The 24,336-nt window shown below is 37.0% G+C and overlaps 1 protein-coding gene and 1 long non-coding RNA gene across 4 annotated transcripts; one reads left to right on the top strand and one right to left on the bottom strand.

Annotated features, from left to right (window-relative positions):
- LOC143436144 (uncharacterized) lies at window positions 1–3,653 on the bottom strand. The gene is made up of 2 exons (XR_013106347.1): window positions 3,516–3,653; window positions 1–2,499 (listed from the first exon to the last, which is right to left on the bottom strand). It is a non-coding gene; the product is annotated as an uncharacterized LOC143436144 (long non-coding RNA).
- Alx1 (ALX homeobox 1) lies at window positions 3,514–23,095 on the top strand. 3 transcript variants are annotated; one of them, XM_076920102.1, is made up of 5 exons: window positions 3,514–3,640; window positions 3,723–4,187; window positions 7,094–7,398; window positions 10,137–10,265; window positions 22,483–23,095. In XM_076920102.1, exons 2-5 carry the CDS (start codon window positions 3,962–3,964, stop codon window positions 22,801–22,803), a joined length of 981 nt encoding a protein of 326 aa, XP_076776217.1. In that variant the 5' UTR covers window positions 3,514–3,640; window positions 3,723–3,961; the 3' UTR covers window positions 22,804–23,095. The 3 variants fall into 3 exon arrangements, with proteins under 3 accessions (XP_076776217.1, XP_076776219.1, XP_076776218.1); XM_076920104.1 differs by having other exon boundaries at window positions 3,515–3,640; window positions 4,035–4,187; XM_076920103.1 differs by having other exon boundaries at window positions 3,542–3,640; window positions 3,919–4,187.
- Window positions 23,096–24,336: the final 1,241 nt, after the last annotated feature.

Here is a 24,336-nt window from a genome sequence, read left to right as displayed (position 1 = left end):
TAGCTTTAGCTCAGAAATTTATTTTAGATATTTACCCCTTCAAGAGAAACCAAACAAAACTTCAAAAATACCCAAATCACATTTCTGTATGGGAGGCTGACAGCTGCAGGAACAGTATTAGGTGTGACATCAGAAGGGAGCAATCATCTCCACAAAATACACTCTCCATGTTTTTAAGCAGAAGAATGGCACCATAGGAATGCTTTAGTTTAATGGACACATCTTAATTACCACAGGAGAAAACAGCCAAGGCCTTAGCACAAATAGTCCTCTCAACCCTCTTCATCTCTTGGCTTTCTTCACATTTCACCTTCCACCCTGAAGTCCTCTGTAGGTGCTGAGACTCCTGCAAATGCTATGAAACGTCTAGGGATCCCAGGAAGGCTGGAATCCTGAGCTCTCCAGAAGGCTTTGAGGCTTAAAAAGAAAAACAATGGCCCTCAGTCTCTATTGATACCCTACCCTCAAAATTCAAATATGGAAAAAAAAAAAAAACAGAGAAGAAAAAGGTCGTATAGAAACATATTTGACTTAGAAAGTTAAGTAAAAAGAAGGGAAGGGAATCCTGACTTTAGATCACAAGTTCTGAGAGTGCAATGTGCAGAACTGGGAAAGAGAAGTGGGGAGCTCGGAATGACAGACTGGGGCTGGAGAAAAAAAAAAAGCCACCTAAATTCATAATTATCTGGTTCTTCCTTCCAAGTTGATCACTGAGTTTAGGTGGCTAAAGTCAGAAGGATATGGGATGGTGCAAAAACTAGAAGTCAATTTTAAAAATGAGTTGGCACCATGCTGGATATATATATCCATATATATATATCATATATATATGATATATATATATATATATATATATAGAGAGAGAGAGAGAGGGAGAGGTTTATCAAAGTATTTCAGTCTATTTCCGTGTTATATCTCCAAACATCAGGCCAACACAGCCCAGGTGAAATGACTTCCCAGTGGAGACCACTTCCTTCTGACTTCCAGAAACCGTTCAATTATTATTGCCTTAATTAGTATCTTAAATTTAATATTAATGCTCTAGTGGCTAGGGTTGTGTCATTACTACAGCCCCTATCTCAACCCTTCAAAATCTATTTAATGCAACTCTTGGCAACCAAAGACCCAGCTTCTTGCCAAAACCTGCAGATTATGCATTCGTTATGGGAGTTTGACATGAACTGTTGCTCCTGTTATGGGCACATGCGGTTACATGTCACAAAAAAACGCAAAAGGATTCTGTGTAATAGATTTGAATTTCCTGGGGGTTTTCCCGGGATCTGAAGAAGGTGGGTGACACCTTGGACCACACCCCTTGAACCACTGGTCAAAAGTTGGTTTGGGTAATGGGGTGGAAAGGGCTTCCTAAACAGCAGTTGGCCTGGACTACACTGAAGTTTCCCCCTAGTCGGACCTCTATTGGTACACAAGTGCTGAAGAGTTTGCATCATATGTCTTTGATTTAAAAGACATCGAATGTTTTTCAGGGAAATTGGGGCTCCTAAAACGCATTATTTATAAACAAACTGGCATAGCTCCGTGACATAGCTAAGTTTATAAGTAGGAATTCTCTGCATAGTTTCTTCATCAGTAATAGGAGGGCTTGCCGCCGCTGTGACTATTTGAAAGACCCATCGAACGTTTGTTCTTTCCTCTTTCTCGCGTTTATTAGGGTAAAGAAGACTTGCAGAATATTGAGAAGATTGAAAAGGGAAAGGTGAGATGGCGCAAAAGAAACAAGCCAAGAAGAAGTGAGTGGCTAACTTAGTCTACCTTCCACAAGGAACAAACTGATACAGGGTCCAGAAGAACACAGCATCTCTCTGTAAGCACACAGTTCCTCAGCACTTTCAGGCCACCCCAGGGAAGGTGGAGAAAACTCCGCCTCGCACTGCGGAGAGTGCTTAGCTTGGAGCCTTGGCTCCCCTTCAGCTATAGCTCAGGGCAGCCCCTGCTTTTCTTTAACCACTCCCCAACCCCCATTCCACTCTTTTGGAGGTTTGTCAGTTCGCTGCTGGTGCTATTGCACTGCTCCGGAGAAAACAATGGAAAATATAATAGAACCAGTGAGAAAAGGCAGAACATTGTCACTTGCTGGTAGCTCAGCAAGGGTTCCTTCTTGGGGGAACTGTGGTCGACCACGGCGAGGTGAACGTGGCTGCTGCTCCTGACACTTCTTCTCGGGTCCTGTAGGATGGAATCTTCATTTTCATTGCCAACCCCGCCTTTGAGGCAGTGCTAATCACCAGTTCTGCTGTACACTGTGCCTGGAATCACGTTTGTTCGCAAACTGCGTCCAGGTCAGGCGTCAAAGAGGGTCTCACCTGTGGACCGAGGACGAAGAAGAACGTGGAAATTTCCGAGCCCTGGCGGACAGACATCCGACTGAATAGGGCTAGGCCACCCGCAGCGGCAGGGATACTCGAAGTACCTAAGGCTCTGGTGTAGTTGCCAGTGTAGCCAGGAGAAAAGCGACAGACGGCCGCTTGTGGAAGGCCTCTGTGACAAGAAAGGAAAGTTCTGTCAGGATCGGTGAGCAGAGACCTCCCTCCTCCACAATTTGTAGGGGAGTTTCACCAAATTTGCAAGCTTGGCTGATCTATTGCAAATGGCTTCTTGTGTGCGCCCAAGGCAAGAAACTCTCCCCCCCCCCCCCCATGCCTCGGGCTCCACAGAAGCTGAAGTGGGGCACAAGGCCAAGCAGAAAGGTTTTCATCTCTAAAGCGCTGTTTTACCTTTCCTAGCATCATCTTTTGCTGGACCAAAGGTTTTGGGTCCGCAACCGCGAGTCCAACCCCACTCCGCGGAAGCACTAGCTTCCTTAACACCCTTTCCGAAGGCACCACCCCAACTCTTGAAACCTGCACATAATACAACTTTTGTTAAAGCATTCTGAAGGCATTCATCCTCTAAACACTATTTTCTTACTCCACTAAGAAAGAGATTTCGGAACCACTTGTCTGTGAATTTTCAATAATAATAATAATAATAATAATAATAATAATAATAATAATAATAATAAATAAATACATTTTGTCCTAATGATTCGTGAACCAAAGGCAGAGGTGATTATTGGTATTTGGTAAAATCAAATCCTTTCAAAGACTCTTCCTCAACCTTCCATTCCCGTTAGATGCCACTACACCCACACTCCGCTGCATCCAACAACAAACGCGAAGGACAGGGCCTTCCAAAGGGCGAGCGCTGCGGCCACCACGACCCTAGCCTTTTAGGTTAGAGGCAACCTCAGCCCCTTTACCTCCAGCAAGCCGCCACTATATCCGGCTTCTTGGGCTCAGATTAATGTGGATCTTCCACGTAAACGATTTACGCATGAAATAAAAGCTCTTTAGAGCAATACTTCCTTTCAAGTTCTTAAGATGCCTCTAAATCTTCTGGGAGTGAGTGGCTGGGTTGGGGGCGGGGTGGACAGCGGGTGCTGGGGAGTGGGGGGGTAGGGGAGGATGGCTGGGCAGGCCTCTGGGAGTGGAGGGTTAACCGCTCTGTGTTCTCACCAGGCTCTTCTGCAGTGCCACTCCACTGTTGAGGCGACTACGATTCTGGGTGTCCTTGTCTCTCCTGGCATTTGTCTGAAGTGGAACTGTCTGTCTGAACTAGGCCGGGACGCGCCCTACCCTGGGTAAGGAGGGAAGATGGGGGTGGGGTGGGGGAGGAGGGGGCCCTGGGTGGAGTTAGTCCCTGCCTATTTTCATATTCATTAGGACTGGGAGGTTGCCGGAGGAGCCCAGCTGAGTTTCAAGATATAAAAGCAACTTCGGGTGCCCCTTCTGCAGCCGGGACGTATTAAGAGTCTGGGAGCTGGGCAGCTCCTGGCGTCGCGGGGCTCGCTTCCCCTTCCCTCCTCTCTGACCCTCCCTCCTCCCGCCCACTGCTCCCTCCTCCCTCCGCGCCCTCCAGCCTCTGCGCGCCCCGGAGAGCTCGCGGACAGCCTTCCAGGATTATGGAGTTTCTGAGCGAGAAGTTTGCCCTTAAGAGCCCGCCAAGTAAAAACAGTGACTTTTACATGGGCACAGGAGGCGCGTTGGAGCACGTTATGGAGACGCTGGACAATGAGTCCTTTTACGGCAAAGCGACGGCTGGCAAATGCGTGCAGGCCTTCGGGCCGCTGCCGCGAGCTGAGCATCACGTGCGGCTGGACAGGACCTCGCCCTGTCAGGACAGCAGCGGTAAGTCACCAGGACCCCAGCTGGGCTCCAACCCACAATCCTATTCTTATCCCTACTCCCAAGCGGCCCGGCCGGGGTTCCAAATTGAGCCCCAGTCTCAGTCGTCCTTCCCCGAAGTGAGGTGAGGTGCGGTGAGGGTCGGAGTAAAGAAATATAGGAAAAGAAATCCAGATTTCTGGGGACCGGGCGCCGCGCACATTGGGACTCCTGCAACCAGGCTGGGTCCAGAACTAAATCCTGCCTGATTCTATTTCGCTTTCGTATAGAATTCACAACTGGACATAAAGGTTCTGACCAGGACCCCAGTGTAGGTTAACAGAGCTCTAAATAGGTCATAATTGAGTTAAAATACCGCGCCTCTGCTGTGAACCCGCCGGGAGGGATGCCGGGGCGCGAGGATGTGAAATCCATCACTGGATGTCACAGTGGTCAAGGAACCAAAATCTTGGAGCTCTTTTATGTGTGAATGTGTGGGAAGCTACGAAACTGTTTTTAATGTCCCAGGAGTGACGACATTTTAAATTGTAAAGATGGTGTTTCTGCTGCTATATATTAGCTTGTACGAACAAAGTTCCTGACGGTTTTCTTTACTTCTTTATTGCGTTTGTAATGAGCAAACATCCGTTCTGGTCAAACATCTAATCACTTTAGCTTTGGGTAAAGCATTCCGGATTTTTAAAAAAAAAAAAAAAAAAAAAATCACTCACTTGCGGATTCTGCATTGTCTGTTTTTCTTCCTCCACATAAAATGTCACCTAAGGAGCCTTTCGGAATGCTTCTGGTCAGAATCTTCAACTTTGAATGCCAGACTATCTCCAAGTCAAAATGTTATCAAAACAAACCATCTATCTTTTTCTATCTTGTAACCGAGTGCAAACCCTATCTTTTCACATCCCGACACTTAAAACAGGTTTATGATTGCAAGAGGACTTTTCCTTATCGTAGTGTATACTCCACCCTTAAGCTGTAAGGAGCCGGTCGCTTTAAAACAACAAACGAATTAAGTGTGAAATATTTACAACAAGCCACCGCCCCCTATTTTAATGGAGGTTCAAAAATCTGGCAAGCTCAGGAGTTCATTCGCTCAATCCTCTGCATACAGATTTTAAATGAATCTCACATTCTACTAGTTTCATTCAGTGCGGACGGTGACTTTTGACACAAAAGAAACAAAAAGAACAAAAAGAAATGCACATAATAAAATGATCGTTTTTAGGTGATCCAATCGTTTACTTGGCAAGATTGGAGCAACCAATATTACATACAAGAACGTTTTGGCTTCCTGGATACATTTCGGCAGTCGCAAGTGTTTTCCGCACTCTTGGATGCGTGCCTGAAGTTATTTGAACTGACAGAATTTTTACAAATGATTTTTTAGTGGCCTGCATTGATTACTAGATTAAACCTCAGCGTGTTTTAAATTGTCGGGAAAAGAAAAACAAGAGAAATGGTGATTGGTTTAGAGTGCTTCATTAACTTTTAAATGCTCATATCAGTGTTCTCGGAAGAATTTTAACAGGGGAATATGAATAGAATGAGCACGGATGGTTACCGGCTAAGTTGGAGAAAAAGCCGGTCTTTCTCCAGACCTGCCCCCAGCGTCTTTGCGGCTTCCCCTCCCCCCCCCTCTAATTGCCGCAGTTCCCGGTTTTAACTCTTGTCAGCGAAGACAAAACCTTATTGTTCATCAGTCATAGCCTTCTTCATATTTAATTTTACAGCACATCTTCCTTTGCATGAAATCGATGTGCAGTGTAAGTTATATAGACAATAAAGTTCGATGTATTCGTGGAATACATTAAAAGTTCTTCAAACGCATGAGAGGAATCCCACCCCACCCCCCCAGGACACCCCCACCCTCTTTTAAAGAAGCAAATAAAAATAGTGCGGATTAATCCTTGGAAATCACAGTTCTGGTTGGGTTGACTTTGTTTTCCTTACAAAACAACAGCAACACAAATAAAACCCAAACTGCCCAGCTTCCTTACTTTCATTGTATCTGTCTGTACATTTTATGATGCAATACGTTTCCTGTCTTATTGCAAGCTTAAACTCCGATCTCAAGTTAATTATTAAAATTGAAATAACTCTCGGCAGAGCACAAGATGCCGTTTTAAATTTTATCCTGTCTAGTTGTGTGTTTTCACTTCTGAGCATTCCTAGAGTAAACTATAGTTTTCTTTTTGTCCTAACTATACACTCGTTAAACGGAAGTATAAAGTATTCGAGGAATGTACGTCGCTTTTAATGTAAAGAAATGTATTTAAATCTTATACCTTTCTATTAAAAGATACTTTCAGAACTTGATAAGAATTTTAGAAATGAGTAGATCTCTTTCTGAAGAAAATTTAAATTCAGACACAGTAACTCATTGAACTAGAATGCGTAAAATGTAGAGGGAGTCATATCTCATTGCAATGAATCCCTGCTCAGCTTCGTGTTGTAAAAGGATGGAGATTTAATATTGGGAGAGAGATATATTTAAAGTTGAAATATTTTTTTTGAAAACTAGAAGTAGTTTAATTTTGTCATATGTTAAAAAAGTATATGCTATAAGTTTTGTACATCCATGTTTAAAAAGTCAGGGTTGTTTAGATTTTTTCTTAAGTCTGGAGCAAATTTTCACTTGACTATTTTAATTTGATGCATAAACATACATTAGCCATATAAAATAGATCTGTGGACTTTGGCAGGTCATGAGTCCATGTACACATTTAGAACTCTTTTTAAACCTGATCCACAGTGAACTAATAATGCATTGCACATCCTGTGATGATAGAATTAATACTGACAAAATAAATTATTAGCCGCTCTATTTCCTGATGCTCTAAATTATTTCACACTAATTACTTCATCAAAGTATGTTTCACCATCCTGAGAATTGTTGTTTTCCTCCCCGGGTACAGTGAACTATGGGATCACCAAAGTAGAAGGACAGCCCCTTCACACAGAGCTGAATCGAGCAATGGACAGCTGCAACAATCTTAGGATGTCTCCTGGGAAAGGGATGCCAGAGAAGAGCGAACTGGATGAACTCGGGGACAAATGTGACAGCAATGTATCCAGCAGCAAAAAGAGGAGACACCGAACTACCTTCACCAGTTTGCAGCTGGAGGAACTGGAGAAGGTCTTCCAAAAAACCCATTACCCAGATGTATATGTTAGAGAACAACTTGCACTGAGAACGGAGCTCACTGAGGCCAGAGTCCAGGTAGGCACCAAAAGGCAAGGGCCTTTCTGGGAGGGATAGTGCTAGAATAATTGAATACTTGTATATTGTCAAAAAGGAAGAAGCATTATCAGCTAAGATTTGTACCAAAGTAACATGTGAGCAAATTGGCCAATTAAACTTTCTCTATACTTGCAAAAGTTTTGCCCACTCACGAAGGACAGGAGTTATTTCACAAGGTTAATAATGAAATCATTAAAAAGAACAGAATTAGCGTACTTCTGATTTAAAAAAAAAACCCTTAAACTTCTTTCCTTAATAAATAAATATATTTAATTTAGCTTTTGTTTTATTTTCAACTATTGGGATTTTATATTTTATATTATACACCAGTTATTTGCAAATTATTTATATACCATCTCATAGATCTATAGCTTTATTTCAGGTAGAATTATTGTAATGGAAAATAAAATAAGAACACAAACTGTTAATAGTTAACATTATATATGTGCATATACAAATAGATTATATGTTATTTTTACTAATAAAACTTAAGATACATAAAATAGCTTACTTAGAGTTTTTTAGGCACAACCACTTCAGCATATATACTGCGTTTTAGTTTTAAAGATCTAGGTAATTATACATATTTTCAGCATAAATAGTAATAATGCAGTTTAAGTATTAAGTAATTATGTATGCCCTTGATTATATTTATAAATTGTTTAGTCAAATAATTAAGCCAAAGGTTCAATGAATCTAATTTCTTAAAAAAAAAAAAAACTAAAAAGAAAAAATATACAGATAAAATGTTACGTGCCTTTTCAGCAGTATTTTATTGTGCCTAGAGCTGATATTTTAAAATTACACTTTATTAGTTGTCAAGTAATAAGTACAAATTTGAAAGGCAGTAATAAATCAAAAGGAAGGATTTTTTTCATTTACTTTTATTGCTTTGCTTTAAGTGGGAAATCGTTGAATTTCCAGTTTCATACACTACTATGATAGAAAGATGAATAAGTTGTTTTTTCTTTCCTTTTGTTAATAGTTAGTTTGCATGTATGGCCCATTTGTCATTACTGACCATACATGGTGATTTGGGATGACAGGCAGCAGCTTATACTTGGCTTTCTTGACGCAAATGGAAATTCTATCACAGTTCAGCAAAATAATACATAGAAAGTTCGCACTAAGAAAGAAGACTAGAATTGTCTAGTATTAACGCCAGGCCTGCATGTGTTTTTTGTCCTGTGTCTATTATTTAAATTAGTTATACTTGTAACCATAGAAAAATATGTTTACATGCAGATGGATCAGCTGTTCCTTCCATGTTGCCCCTTCAGTGCAGATTCATATCTGTTCAAGGACACGTAGAGAAACCAACCTGACCCATGTTAACGCAGGTTATTCTCTTTCATGCATTTTACAGGATGGCGGAATTCCACACACGTTTTAAAAAGACATGACTTCCAGAATACTTTTTGTGCCTCTCTGTGTAGATTATAGGAAAACGTGTGTTCTGATGTTGTTGGCTTCATCCCTGGAAGCTGGGGCCAATATTTCATACTAGCAATATAACTTGAGAACGATAATTAACAGGTAGTTTCTTAACATCTTGCTTTAATTTCAGAAAACTCTTCAAAGAGTAACATTAAAATTGCTACATCTGTGTAGGCCTTGAACTGTATATTAATAATCAGCAAAAGTAGTGATGAGATAAAATATACAAAATTAGGACTTACTATTGAAAATATATTCACAAATGTCAAGCAAAGTTTAATGAAAAGATTTCTGCAATTTATATTTATTTATACTTGATTTCCAATCTGAATATAATTGTGTAAAGAGAAATGAGTGATTTCTGAATGGTGCCCAGGTGGTGCTTACTCAAAAATGTTAAAGCTTCCATGTTAAATATAATTTTCTGTTTCTCTTTTTAAATCATGAAGGAAAGTTTAATGACCTGGTAGAGGGATATTGACTCAAGCATTCTTGACACTTGGCATCATCTGCTCACTTATTTTACTATTTATAAGTGATTTTTAACTGTATGTAATAAGTACAGTTATGTGTTTTAAAACCACAGTTTAACTTCAAGTAGAAGTTTAGCTGTCAAGTCTAATAATAGATAATTTTTATAATCTTAATTTGCTATTTCTAAGGAATCAAAGGTATTATGGCTACCAGTAATTTTTGGATAACATACAAATTTTTAATTTTTATAGGATTATTTAAATTTAAATATGCCTCAGAAGAGTCCTCAGCTTATCACATCCTTTAAAAATACTTTGTGGATTGACAAAGACAATAATTGTGTTGTGAAACAAAGATGATAATTGTGTTGTGAATTGGCTGAAAAAGAGCATGGTACCATATTGTCTCTCTGGCTCATTGCATCCTAGAAGATGAGTCACCATGATGATCATATTTACAAATTTCCCCTTTTTTGTTTTTTATTTCCCACAAATGAATACACAGACATATATGCACACACACACACACATACACACACACACACACACATACACACACACACACACACAAATTGTCTGAAGGCCGGTTCTTTGTATTAAGTTATGTTGCCTCACAGATGTACCATCAGAATTCAAGAGAAAGTAAAACATGTGGATTCAGTTTGGATGTATAGAAACTTTTTTTTTTTTTTATTGTTAATTTTTATTCGCTCGATTTTCCTTTCTGACTTGAAAATTTGAATGTCAATTTGCTTGATGAAATGTTCTTCTGCTAAAATTATGCTCTTTGAAAAAAAAATACACCAGGTTTGGTTTCAAAATCGAAGGGCCAAGTGGAGAAAAAGAGAACGTTACGGCCAAATACAGCAAGCTAAGAGTCATTTCGCTGCCACATACGACATATCAGTTTTACCAAGAACTGACAGCTATCCACAGGTATGGTCCAAGACACAGAATGCTCACACTGGGGCAGTGGGTGTGGCTTGATTCAGAGGGTGATCTTAGGGTTTATTATACCCACTACAATAGTAAGGAGTGAAAATCTAGAATCCAGAAAACTTTTTCCATGTTTAACAAATTTTTGATTTACTAAATGATTTATTTATTTTTATTAGTTTTCTTTCAGAGCCAGTCACTGATAAATATTTCATGGTCTGGGTCTTTTGGGCTTACAAAAAGAAAAAAAAAAAAGAAAAAGAAAAAAGGGAAAAAAAGAAATAGCATTTAATAATATGTCTTAAGTTTACTGTGAACTTTAAGCATTCAGGCTAATTGGCTTCATTAATTTAAAACAATATGTTGCCCGTTATGAAATTTGTGACCATAATTTTGTTGCACATGTAAGCTACTGATGTTAAATGTGACCTTTATATGCTCAACTCTCCTTTAAAACTTTATTCTTTTGCCAACCTTTTTTTTTTTCACATTTGATATCACTCGTTCTTTCAAGAGCATATTTAATATTTTCTGATCTTACTGACAATTTTAAAAATTAAGGTAAGAAATATTTTTCATCTTTAAAACTATTGGCACTTCATTTTCTCATTGTGTTCTCTGTGGTCAATAATATTTTCTTCGTTTTTACACTTTGTGAGACTCATGCATGAGTTTTATCATCTTAAAAATCCGTCCTGTTTTCTTGATATGGAATAATGGTGCTAGAACTGCATGGCTGATGCTTGGTAAGGGACACGGGACTCCTCTGGAGCAAGCTATGCGTTGTTTTAGTCCTTGTTATTTACTGATATGTGCTTTATAAGACGTTGCTGTAGAAACACAGGTGGAATGTATTCTGGAGAAATACTTTGATAGTTCTGTAACAAGATTAGCTCGGCTCCAAATGTGAGAATAGCCATTCTGTTCAGCTGTAAATTCAGCCCTTTAATGATCGTCCTTCCTAGTATTATTTTGTCTTTGAAAATCCTTTTACAAACGATTTGAGGAACTTCTTGCTTTCATGTAATTACTTAAAGTTATTGTGCAATTTTTATATATTAAAAAAGTTTGCTGGACAGTACCAACTTCAGCTACCTCCTCTTAAATCTTGGAATAAAACAAGCCTAGTTTTGTTAAGGAATTGGCCATGAACGCATGAGTGTTGTCTTACAGGGCAGGCAATAAGCAACTGCTATGGCTCAGGCTTTTCCCCAGAAGGTTTCAATAGGCTGGTAATTTGGAAATGATTTGAGTCATTGCCACATGCTTCCAATAATATATCTCGTGTACTATAAAATTTATCTTAAAAGCAGTTACCTTATTTCTACCTGGTTCAAAGCATGGCTATCTTCTGCCTACTTATGGTCACAGAGCTAGTGAAATTTCACTCACCTCGTATTTTTGGGTCATTTAGTTGAATTCAAAACAAAATGTTATGAATGTGTTTTCCTTCTCAGTTGACAGTGTCATGGAAGAGAAAGTGTCATACCTTACAGATTTTGTTACTACAGGACCCTTATGTATTGTCCAAAGTTACATAATAACTCATTTAACCAAAACGAAAACCTTATGTAATGGGTGTTAATTTTCTCCATTTCTCACATTAAGGAAGTAAGGCACAGGAGTAGGAGGTATACATTTACTCTCGTTTGTGATGAAACCCAGATTTGAGCCGTGTTAATTTTGCCTCAATTTCACCAGTTTCTTTTGAAAACGTTATTTAAATATTAATTAAAATTCCAGACATGAATATTTTACTCACATCACTTCTCCCTGCCTTCTCCTCTGATTCCTGCCAAGTCTCCCACTCACCCTCAAATTCACAATGTATTCTTCTTCAGCTATTATTGTTGCATTTACACACACACACACACACACACACACACACGACTCTGTTGAGACCATTTTGTATATAGTGGTTTAAGACTGTCTCTTACTCATACAATAATCTTTCCAAGTTTTACTCGTTGTATTATCAGAAACATAATCATAAAAGAGCCCATGCAGGGATCTCCATTATTATCATCTACAGCTTATTTCAGGAGAGCAGGGAATGTACCCCAAGCCACTAAAATAACGAACGAGTCAGACTATGTTTATATCTTTTTGAAGCTACTAACTGCAGACTTAGAGGAGAAAGATGACAAATTGTGAACTGTTTTCTAGTGAAATTTAGGCAGTTGTACTTAGTAAGTTTCCTGCATCATTCTTGACAGAAGTCCCTCATTTTGACTACCACTTGGCTTCCTGTTTCTAGTTTTCTATTTTGTGTTTCTGGCTGTTGGGTACCTTATTTTTGGCCCCTCTTTCTTCTTTTCTGTTTTATATAGCGTTTTGAATAGGGCCTGGCACCAATTAGGATCTTTGTGTGGGCCTACAACACTGACTAGCCATCATCCCCTTTACTAGCTTCTTTCTGCCATTGACTTCCTTCATCTCAAAGCTTTGGGCGTTAACACATATGGTAGCCTCAGAGCTAAGACAGGAAGAGAGCATGGTACCTCTAGGAGGACACTGGGGAGGTTTTTGTTTTGTTTTGTTTGTTTGTTTGTTTGGGTTTTTTTTTCTCTTCCACCAATTATGGGATTTTATAATACCTTTTAAATCCCAAGGCGCTTGAACATTTGGATAAATTGGCTATACTAAAGCATGGGAATACAGAGTAACCGAGCTGAATTTATTTTGACAGTGAAATGGATTAAGGCCTATAAAATGAACACTGTAACAAAGTTCCACACTATCCTGTATTAGTGATTTTTAAATTTTGTTCTGGTCAGGAATTCTGAAATCAAGCAAATGTCACACCAAAGTCTGGCAAAAGCCAGGGAAGGGTTCTCCTTCAACTTAAAAGTATAGGGTAGACTGTTTATAGTTTCTTTGAAAGAAAAAAAAATTGTCAAGATTAGGTCTTCCAAACTTCAGCCTAAAGGAAATGTTTTCTATCATGCAGCCTGAAAATAGAAACATAATGGGAGAAATGGGCACTGAAATAGCATCTTACAAGTCAGCGCAACAAGACATTGAATTTGGTACTGTTACTAATTACAGCGGGAAGAAAAGTATTAACTACAGAAAAGTTGGAACCTGGAAAATGTGGGAGGCAGGGCAGAAATAAAGAATTAACAATTTGGCAGGGAAGCAAAAGCATACACAGAAATAAAAAAAAAAAAAAACAGAAAAGGTTTTAAAAATACAGTTTTTGAAGTATGGGAAAATCACTGTGCTTAGAGAGATGTATGTAGTAGACATAAATAGTAATTAATGCTGGGAACATGCTTTAAATACGTGTTTCATCTGGCTTTCATTATTTTGTAGTAGTAATTTCACTCTACAAATATCAGTAAATGTGAACAAACCAAGGTGTTATTTAAACCCAGTTATTATATTTCTTCCATATTGCCACATACCTACTTGAGTTCTCATTCAAGAGCTATTTTTGCAATATTGTCTTTTAAATGTACACAATGAAATGCTCAATTTCGACATTAAAATGTGACCTTCCGTTTTGCAAATCAAAAATTCTGCCATTTTAAAATGTATTGAAGAATAACGTAAAATGTTTCAAAAAGTATTGAAACTTTTTAGAATGTGATATCTTTTAAAAATTTTTGCATGTCTTTTGTTGCAAATGAACAAGATGAGTTGAATAATCTCTAGAGCTACGTAAGGTCACTTTTTTTTTTTTTTTTTACGTGCTGAAGACAATTTAAACTAAGCGTGTGGTTCATACTTACAATCCCAGCACTCAGCAGTATACAGAAGCCAAATGAGCAAGAGTTCAAAGTCATTTAGCTTATGAGTTTAAGGCCAACCTGGGATTCAAGAAACACTGCTCAGCCACACAAGCAACCAGCCAACTAACCAACCAACCAATCAAACAACCAATCAGTCAATTCACCAACAAAACAACCAACCAACTAACCACTCCATATACATTAAAGCCAGGCATGATGGTACACACCTCTAGTCCAACATCCAGGAAGCAGACATCATCAGATCTCTGTGGGAGAACTGACTTAGTAAGAGCAAGAGATTGATTTCCAGTTGCCAGGTCTGAGGACTCACAGCATCAGTCATTTGTGCACCTGTGTGCCAACATTGTGATCCAGCTACATTATTTGATGCTCAGGACATGACTGTTTTTAATACATTCTCATTGTCTGCATGAAAGCTGTTTGTCTATGAGAATTCCATTCTCGACCCATGTAATATTTGGTCTTTGACCTTAAGTCTTCCCTGTATCAGAACCCTCTCAGAGTCAGTGAAGTGTGTGGTACTTAAGGCCTCTATACCGTTTGCAATGTAGTCTTTAAAAAATATGATCCATTTTTAAATCACCTCTCTATCACTGTGATAGTAAACAAATTATTAAATAGTAAACAGATGTAAATGAGAGTACTGATTTACTTCAATAACATTTTACTATTAAACAAAAAATAAATATCAGTAAAGGAGATGGAATCCTTTCAGTTTAAGCCACCGACCCCTCCTCAGTTTCCGACTTTAATAGACTGGATTTTCAGACCCCATTTCATCATATTGATTTTTCAATGCTCTTTACATTTTATCAACAAATACATGTTATTCGCTGCTTTAGGCATGAAAGATATATGGATGATATAAACAAAATCCTTTGATCTGTAGCTAGATTACAAGCTAGGTAATGTTTATTTTAAGTCACACATACCTCTGCACAGAAACAAGACCCAATAAACTAGAGACTTAAATGATTTTAGATACGAATTTAAAAAGTAAGCACAAACCTATCAACATTAGATACCCATTTATTCATAATTAAGAAAATTAAAGTATTTAAAATAATATTTGAAGAAGGTATTTTCTGTTCAGGTGTGAATATTTTCTGCCAATCTTTATTCCTACAAGGATTGCTGTTTTCATACAGTCAGACTCCATTTGGATCACAGGGACATTCACTGTGTTTTGTAGTAGCTAGGTGCTTTTGGTAATTCACTGATTTCCTCTTGCAAACTTAGAAGTATTTCTGGAGCTAACGCAGGAGATATTGGACAATTGATGATATTTTTTTTCTTTATTCAGAGGGTTAAACTGATTTCTGAATAGAAAATCCCTTGCTTACTCTGTTTCTTTGGAGCTTAGTCCTGGGACCTGAGGAAATCTGGGGGTTAACATAATGGTTTGCATTCAAACCCTGACTTTAGTGCTTAATCACTTTCAGATTTTTGGCAAGTGAATTAACTTCTAGGAACATCTCTCCTTACTTAGGATATGAGAATAAAAGTTCTGATGACATTTGTGAGTGCTGAATAAAATAGTTTATGCAAAGGTCTCAGGACAGTGCCTTGCACAGCACAAGCTCTCCGTAAGTGACTGTGATCCTCATAGCCATTAGTTATCAATATTTACTTTTTCAAGTACATACTTGCTCTTTTAGAACTGTAGCATTTAATCTCATCCAGGGAGAGTAAAATTACTAATTAAGGGCTTAAGGAAAAAAAAATCACATTCCCTTAACAACACTTTCCAGGTTAAACTCGGACAACCAAATAACAGTAACTTTAGAAGTTTGGGTAGATAAGATTGAAATCACCACGCTACGTTTCTCATGAAGAAAATATTTTCACAAAAGGTTTTAGTAAAAGGTTTGAAGTCATTGTTTCATCTTGTTTGTACTACCCAAAATATGAATGAGTTTTGTATACTTTGTGGTGAGAGAGACATCACTACGTTAATTTTACCAAATCCACATGTAATCACCTTATCACTTATTTTACCCCTTCTCAGAATTTTTGAAGTAGGTGAACCAATATATTTTAAAGTAATTGATCACAAAATTATATTTCATATATTGGGTAATGAAAACTAACAAAATATGGTATGGACACTGAATGTTCTCACTTTATAAAATATGGTATGGTCAGTCATGAAATGTTACAGCAAGAACAGAAACCATAGTGTCATAAGGTCAAAAAGTTATATGGATAGTACTGATTTGCAAATATCTTAAATGTGGATGCATGGCCTTTCTTCAATGCGCAGAATAAGTAGGTGTGCATTGTTATAATATTGGGTTTATTTTTTCATAACTCTTTTATACCTTAAAAAGAAAAAAAAATCAGTTGATTGAAAATATTACAAGAATACATCAGAAAAACATGAAAGGAAATATTAGCATATATGTTAGCATAAATGTATTAGCATATATGTAGCAAATATATATTGAAAAGAAATCATATATATATATATATATATATATATATATATATGTATCGTAAAAGAATAAAGAGTCCTATAGGAAATAAAGTTTCATTTTCATTTGTCTACCAGAATAGATGAATTAAAAGCTGAACTTTATTTTCATTACTATGAGAATTTTGTCTAACTTTCTTATTTAAAGTTTTACCTGTAACATATTTACTTTAATTAGTGTATCTGTTTTTGACATGGTGTCTCATACTGCCCTTTTGTGTCTAATGCTAATTTTATTCCTCATATTATTATAGATTTCTACAAACAAAATCAAGTTATTTCAATAATATCACAAAAATAAAATTCTAATTATATCTTTGGTACACTGTGTGTGTAAGCATAAAAATAAGTAAAGAAAGAGAGGCCATCATACATTTGAGAGAAATCAAGGGCTGGTACATGGAATTGTTAAAGGAAAGAAAGGGAAGAAGGAAAATGATGATTTTTAAAATCTCAACAAATAATTAAAAATAATAAACTAAAATAAAATTTAGCTCAAAAATAAATAAAATTACAAGGTATGGTGGTCCATGCTTTTAATACAAGCACTCATGCTGCAGAGTCAAAGGCAAAGGCAGAGGCAGAGGCAGAGGCAGAGGCAGGGAGAGGCAGGGAGAGGCAGGGAGAGGCAGGGAGAGGCAGGGAGAGGCAGGGAGAGGCAGGGAGAGGCAGGGAGAGGCAGGGAGAGGCAGAGAGAGGCAGGGAGAGGCAGGGAGAGGCAGGGAGAGGCAGGGAGGAAGAGGCAGGGATATCTTTGTGAATTGGCCAGCTTCAGTATACATAAGAGTTTCCAGGCCATCCAGGGTTGGAAAGCAGGACCCTGTCTTAAAACCAAACAAAACAACACAAAGCAACAGCAACAACAAAACAAGAATAAAACTAATAACCTTGCTCAGGTTTAAATGAATACACTCAAGGCTAACATATGACTCCAAAGGGGAATGGATATGATGAAAAATATTCTTTGAAAATTGAAGCATTGTTTTATATTATAGATTTTATGCATAAGGTAGACTTTATGAACAAATGACCATTTTAGCTTTTTTTTCTTGCCTATTGTGAATTTAATAAAAAATTGTTAATGAAAACAAATCAAGTACTGTTGGATCAGACTGTCACACACACTTTGAAATCTATGAAGAAACTGTGAGAAATGTTTGGAAAATGTACTATGTGCACATGATTGCTTCATAAAAATTAAATAGCAAAGATTAAATTTACACACACACACACACTTTTCTTTTGATGCCTTCAATGTCTTGAAGAAAAATAAGTTTAGCTTCTGCTTACAAAGAATCAAGCTAAAAAACTTTCTTCATAATTCCACTTATATGAGATAAGTGTGAGGTTTTCTATTTGATTTGGAAAACAAGAAGAGAGTGTTGTAGCTGAGCGGAGCTTCCAATCTTCCTAATGAGAGGCACTTGGTTAAGTTCCTGAACAGTGCTCTGAACACATTCCCAGAACCTCTAAAAAATGCTATAAAGCCCCTTTCCACACCTTATAGAAAACATAAGTGTGGGAATTTGATAGTTGCACATGTGGATATCATGCACTTTAGAGATTTCCCAAAACAATTCAAATAAACAGGGTATTGCCATTGCCACATCTTGTCCAAAAACAATGTTGCCCCATTTAGAAGTAAAATCATTTGTTTCTTCCAAAATGAATAGAAACGTACAGCATTTTTATCAATGAGGAGGAGGCTGAGGGATTCTTAGGCTTGCCATTGACCAAAAAGCAATTTTACACAACGCAACTTGTGGATTCTAGTGCACACTTTAATAGTGGTGTCATATACCTAGGTAAGAAGAGGGCTTGCCTGGACTACAGCAGATTTAGCTGTTTTATCATACACCGTCTTCAAGCATCAATCTACTAAAAAATAGGTGATTTCCAGCAATGATGGCAGTTGCATGGATCCTACTGTGGCTATATCACACTTGTTTTAAAATAAACCCACTGTAGATGCTGTATGTTGATTAAAGTGAACAGAGTAACTGACAAGTGAAGAAGGTCTGTAGAAACACAATCAATGAGGCAGTCTAACATCATACCATTTGAGGAGTGATTGAAAGGACTCAAGATGATAACCTGAAGGAGAAGAAGTAAAAGACAGACATGGAAATTTGTCACAGTTGCCAAATGAAAGGTTAGGCTTTTCACTTGTAAGAAAATAATACTTAGTCTGTGTCATTTTATGGACTATAAATGGAAGAATGGAGTTTTTTTTTTTTTTGTTTGTTTAAGTAGAGCTTATGTACATAGGAAAGGAATGAAATTGAAGCTGACAAGAGTATTAATTACATGTAGAAGTGGACTCCAGAAGTGTTTCCTCATTCCAGTTGATTCTTAAAATAGCACTGTATATTATTACCATCATTTTACTATAGATCAAATGAGCTGATACCATACACTCAAAGAGTAAGCACCTTTAAAATGCATCCGTGATGCAAAATACATTTAGATGACAATCATTCATGTATGTAAATATAGATAACAAGATAGAGGAATATAAATATGATTTTTGCTATGATTATACTTGTGATTTCAAACCATAAATACATTAATATATTAATATTAAATATATTAATTCAGTTTCCATTTAAAAAATCATATTTGAAGAAATAGATCTGTTTAAATCTCACATTCTTTGTAACTTTACAATCATTCAATACATTTTATGGGGTTCTATTATCAATTTTTGTAGAGCAAAATATGGAAAATAATTGCGATCAATAATCACTCAATATTCCATCAGATAGCCTATGAATGACACATTTGGGACTATGCACACATAAATAAGAAATTAAAACTTATAAAGGTAGTCACATTTTTTTTAGAATTTTTTTTAGATTTCTTTGGGTTAGATTTGACCTTACTGATTATTCATTCTTGGGTAAAAGTTTTTAAGTCTCTGGTTTTTTTGTTTTGTTTTGTTTTTGTTTTTTCGAGACAAAGTTCCTCTATGTAGCCCTGGCTGTCCTGGAACTCACTCTGTGGACCAGGCTGGCCTCAAACTCAGAAATCTGCCGCCCTCTGCCTCCCAAGTGCTGGTATTAAAGGTGTGAGCCACCACTGCTCATCAGGTCTCTGTTTTTATAGACTTACTTTCTACAAAGGAGAGATAGTAAAACATCTATGTATTTGTGTGTTAAAATAAAAGTGTTTATAGTTTATGACACAGAAGACAATTCACAGACTCCCATTAAATGTCATATACTAGGTACTGGCCATCCTTACTAAACATATAAATGCCCAAAGGGAATATTTTAGAGAAAATAAAATCACATTTTCTTGGGATAGATGATATTATAATTTTCACCTGCTGGTGTGCTGTAGAAACCTATTAGGCCCCTGAAGTTATATTTTTAAATAATAGTCACATATGGGACAGTACTAAAAAAGGATAGACAGTATAGGAGAATATATTAAGAAAAGTTTCTGAGAGTTCTTTATGCAGGGGAGAAAATTGTGAATTCTTCAAAATATTTGTATATCCAAACCAAAATATTGCTATGAGTAATTTCCTTTATCAATTTGGTCTTCTCAGAAAATATACATATGTATCAGAAACCTTTTAATTCCATCACAAATAATATATTTATAAACTCGATCAGATTCAGATAGGTTTATGTTAAAATAAAACCATTTACCCCTTAAGTTTTCACTATAATAGATTTCAGATTTCAGTTTTAGATTTACAAGTAGATAAGTGGTAATTCTTTTCAGCATAGATATTTTCTCTTAATTTAAGTTTATTTTAAGTATTTTCTTAATTTAACTTTATGGATCATTTCTTTGCCCATAAGCCTTTTCATTTAGCTGTGTCACCTGGCTGGAAACATATTTCTATTCATGTGCAATATAACAGATGACTATAATAAATTTTAATGACATTATAAATTAGGAAATGCCTTAAGAAGTGAAGCAAGTAAATGTTCCCTATCATTATTCGTTTTTAAATAAGCAAACAAGTTTACCTTCCTTTTTTTGACACGTTGCTGAGATGTTGAGATTTTTTATGATGTTTGATTGAATGTCGAGAAAAGTACCCAGATTACATTGGAGGAGATAGTTCAATGGAATAATGGCATTAACAGCCTTCTTGTTGGTGTGAGATATATAACCGAGCAGTCATTTTGACTGATGTAAAATGTGTGTAGAGGAGTAAGTCAAAAGTAAAACAGAACAGCCAATACTGATTTAAGAATTAATTAAGTATGCAAATAATTATATACATCCAGATGTTGGTATGCTGGTCCAATCTGTGAAATTATACTTAAAGTTACATAGATACACACATGTTCAAAGAAAAAAAATATCTTTATATAGGGAACTAATTTTAGAACAATACAGAAATATTTTGTTATTCATGGAAATCTCCAAAATAGTGTTAAAAATAGTTTACATTTTCTTTCATCTTTTGGAAACAGGAATAGCAACCTGTTTTGAGACATAAAGTAACGTCTTTGTTAATGCAAGCTAGACTTACAAGTATATTGTTCTATTATTAATAGACATGGGCTGCCACAGAGTGTTACTCAACTTGGGTTTTGTAAGAATACATCAGAGGCTATATGCAGAAGCCTGGAATAGGCAAATTACAATACATCCAGATGTGTCCAAACCATTGATAATTCCACTTTTTATAACGACTTAGAAAAAGAAAGCCAGATGTGGTGACGATACATAGTGGTGCCACGTTTAGTTTAAAAGCGCTATATACAGGTTGTCAAAGCAACGTGCCTGGAGTGATGGCACATTCTTGTCATCCCAGTACTCAGCTGGCTGATGCAGAAGGATTGTGAACATTTCTTGGGGTCCCTGGCAAGTTCCAAGCATATCCAGGCTACATAGTTTAGCAAAACAGAAAGATCGTAAGCCATTCCCCCTCTCCCCCCGCCCCCCCCAAACAACAGCAGCAGCGACAACAACAAAACTAAAAACAAACCATACATTTGTTTGATTCATCTCCCGAGGTTGCACCTCTGCCTCGCTACATCCGGTCACGGTCTCTAACATTTCCTTTCCTCTCTTTTGCTTGTCATGATTTTCTATGTGTCTCCCAGTAATTCCTATGATCTGTTATTTTATTATTTTGTTTACATAGCTTGTCTATTAGAGTTGAGATACTTTTTATTTAAAATTCTACTTAGTATTCCTTTTACATGATACTAACTTTGATAAATTTGTGCTCATCTTATCACACATATCATGTGTGATTATTTTCTTTATAGATTTAGTAATAGGAATGTTGAATTTCTTGGGCATGAATTGTAATGTCTATGCTATATTATTTAGCAAAATAATTATGCTCACTTGGCCCTTCCTAACATTTGCAGTTTTCATCTGTGCTTCCATTATTTGGTTACAGTTTAAGCTTAAGGACATAAATTTGTTTTACATGTCACATGTCTGCTTTGATTTCCTATATCTTATAAACATAGTAAAATACGTAGAATAAATGTTTTAAATCTGTATTCTTCAGACTATCAGTAATTTATTGAAGGGAGGACATAAGAATCAATGAGAGGGAAAATACTTTCAATACTTCAGACAAAACTGCCTAAATTTAGTCAGCAACAGTTTCAAACAAACCTTCTGTGTTGATTCTTGCTTCAGAACTGAAAAAGAAAACCACAGCTGTTTCTAGAAAGATGAATATTATCTTTAAACTTATTAGAAGCCATGGATCACGAATAATTATCTCAAAATCATGGCTATAAATAGAACATCTAAAAATTTTCCTGTGTTGAGAGTATTTTCTGTGGTTAGGTATGTGAGCTGTGGTGATCTATTATAGTAAAAAACACAATAATAACTTCTCAATGTTTTTGTTGTTGTTGTTATTGCTTTGAATTCTTAGAAGGAAATTACGAACCTCCTCATAGGAACAAATAATGACTAACACAACTTTGTAAGCATAAGAAAAGTAAGTAAAAGTGAGAATGTGTGAATGTAATATTTGTTGTTTTGTATATTCCAGATTCAGAACAATTTGTGGGCAGGAAATGCAAGTGGTGGTTCTGTGGTGACGTCATGCATGCTACCACGTGACGCCTCCTCCTGCATGACGCCTTATTCTCACTCGCCTCGGACAGATTCCAGCTACACGGGGTTTTCGAACCACCAGAATCAGTTCAGTCACGTGCCCCTCAACAATTTTTTCACTGACTCTCTTCTCACTGGAGCTACCAACGGACATGCATTTGAAACAAAGCCAGAGTTTGAAAGGAGGTCTTCCAGTATCGCCGTTCTGAGAATGAAGGCAAAGGAGCACACCGCCAATATTTCATGGGCCATGTAACATACAGTACTCTTTTATTTTTCTTTTCATAGCAAAGTAAAACATTCTTATTTCTCATATTTAAAGGATACCACAATAAGCTGCTGTGTGTGGAAGGGCTAAAGGCCAGCTTACATGAATAGCTGTTATTTAACATTTAAAACTAAGAATGGATCCCTGAAAGGACTAAATAGGTTTACCATGCACCAGCCTCCACAAACTCTGTTTTAGTAGTAAGTTTTTTTTTCCCTATTGTACAAGTCAATGAAATATGGTCATGCAACTTCTTAAAGGAATAAATGTATTAAACAAATCCTTCTGTGATAGATTGATTTATGCTAGTTCTGCATAAGAAGAAATCCCTTGTAAACTGTTACCTGATAAACGTGGAAACACCCTGGGGAAAAAGGCAGTATTGATCCAGGGGGCTTTGAAAGCTAATGCCATTTCCAATTCTTTGGCTCCAAGATACAGTGGTCATACATTCTGTTGCAGCCTCAAGATTTTTTTTTTTAACCTTTCAATGTTTTGGTGAATTTCCACTCAGTTAGAAAAAAAAAATTCTTCTGAACTGCTCTGTATTTGCATGAAATATCTGGGCACAGTTTCTTGCAACCATGTGGTTAAAGGTGACAACTGAAGTATTTGGGTATGATTTAAAGTCTAGTCAACCGGACAGGTTTTATAAATGCAACTTTAAAGTGAAGAAGCCAGCACGAAGACTGTAATTTAGTGATTAAAACCAAGAGATCATTAACAAATATGATGCTGCTTTTATACAAAAATCATGTTGATTGAATCACACACACACATATCTAGGAAATGCAGGGTAACTTTTCAATGAAAGGAGTTAACAGGTTGGAATTATGTTTGCTTTGTGAGTCTATGCATGCTCAAATGCAGGCCTGTTTGGCCTTGACACACTGTGCCTTAAGCATTTTTGCTACTGTGCTTTCCACTGAGAATTAAGATGTCAGGAGGTTCTCCAAAATTTCTCGTTAAAAATAAAAAGAAGAAGAAGAAGACAAATATACTGCATCTGGAAAATGGCTAATGTCTTTGATTTACTTCTCCTCCCTTCCCCCGTCACATTCCTAGTTTTTTCAGATGAGTGAAATGTCAGCCTCCACCCCCCCCCCAAAGATTCTTAAGTTCATAAAGGCAAAGTCAATTAATTGAAGGGAGATGGCGTCCATGGCTCAGATCAGAGCAACGTCAACTCTTTGTACTCCGTTAGGTTCTTCATGTGGTTCCTGTGAAAGTTAGCGATCCTCTGAGAAGCCATAATGGGGGTGAAGAACAGGAGTACGTGAATGTTGAAAATTAAATTTGATATAAAAGCACTTTTATCCGATCAGTGTCTTTTGTTAGTGGGAAAATATTTTATGGCAATTTAGACAGTTTCGTAATAAAAGTTTTAATCAGGAAGAAGATGGAGATGAGCGATGTCCTGAACAAACATTCCTTGGCTTCCTCAGGACTCAATTCTTTATGGCTCTTCTGATTTTCCTTTTTAGTTTTGCTCCCAAGAAAAACTTGTTCAACTTTGGCCCA

This window comes from Arvicanthis niloticus, chromosome 22, assembly GCF_011762505.2.
Source record: "Arvicanthis niloticus isolate mArvNil1 chromosome 22, mArvNil1.pat.X, whole genome shotgun sequence".
In the NCBI taxonomy this organism is placed as follows: domain Eukaryota; kingdom Metazoa; phylum Chordata; class Mammalia; order Rodentia; family Muridae; genus Arvicanthis; species Arvicanthis niloticus.
Note: the sequence above shows the minus strand (reverse complement) of the source record. Positions and strands in the feature narration are given on the sequence as shown.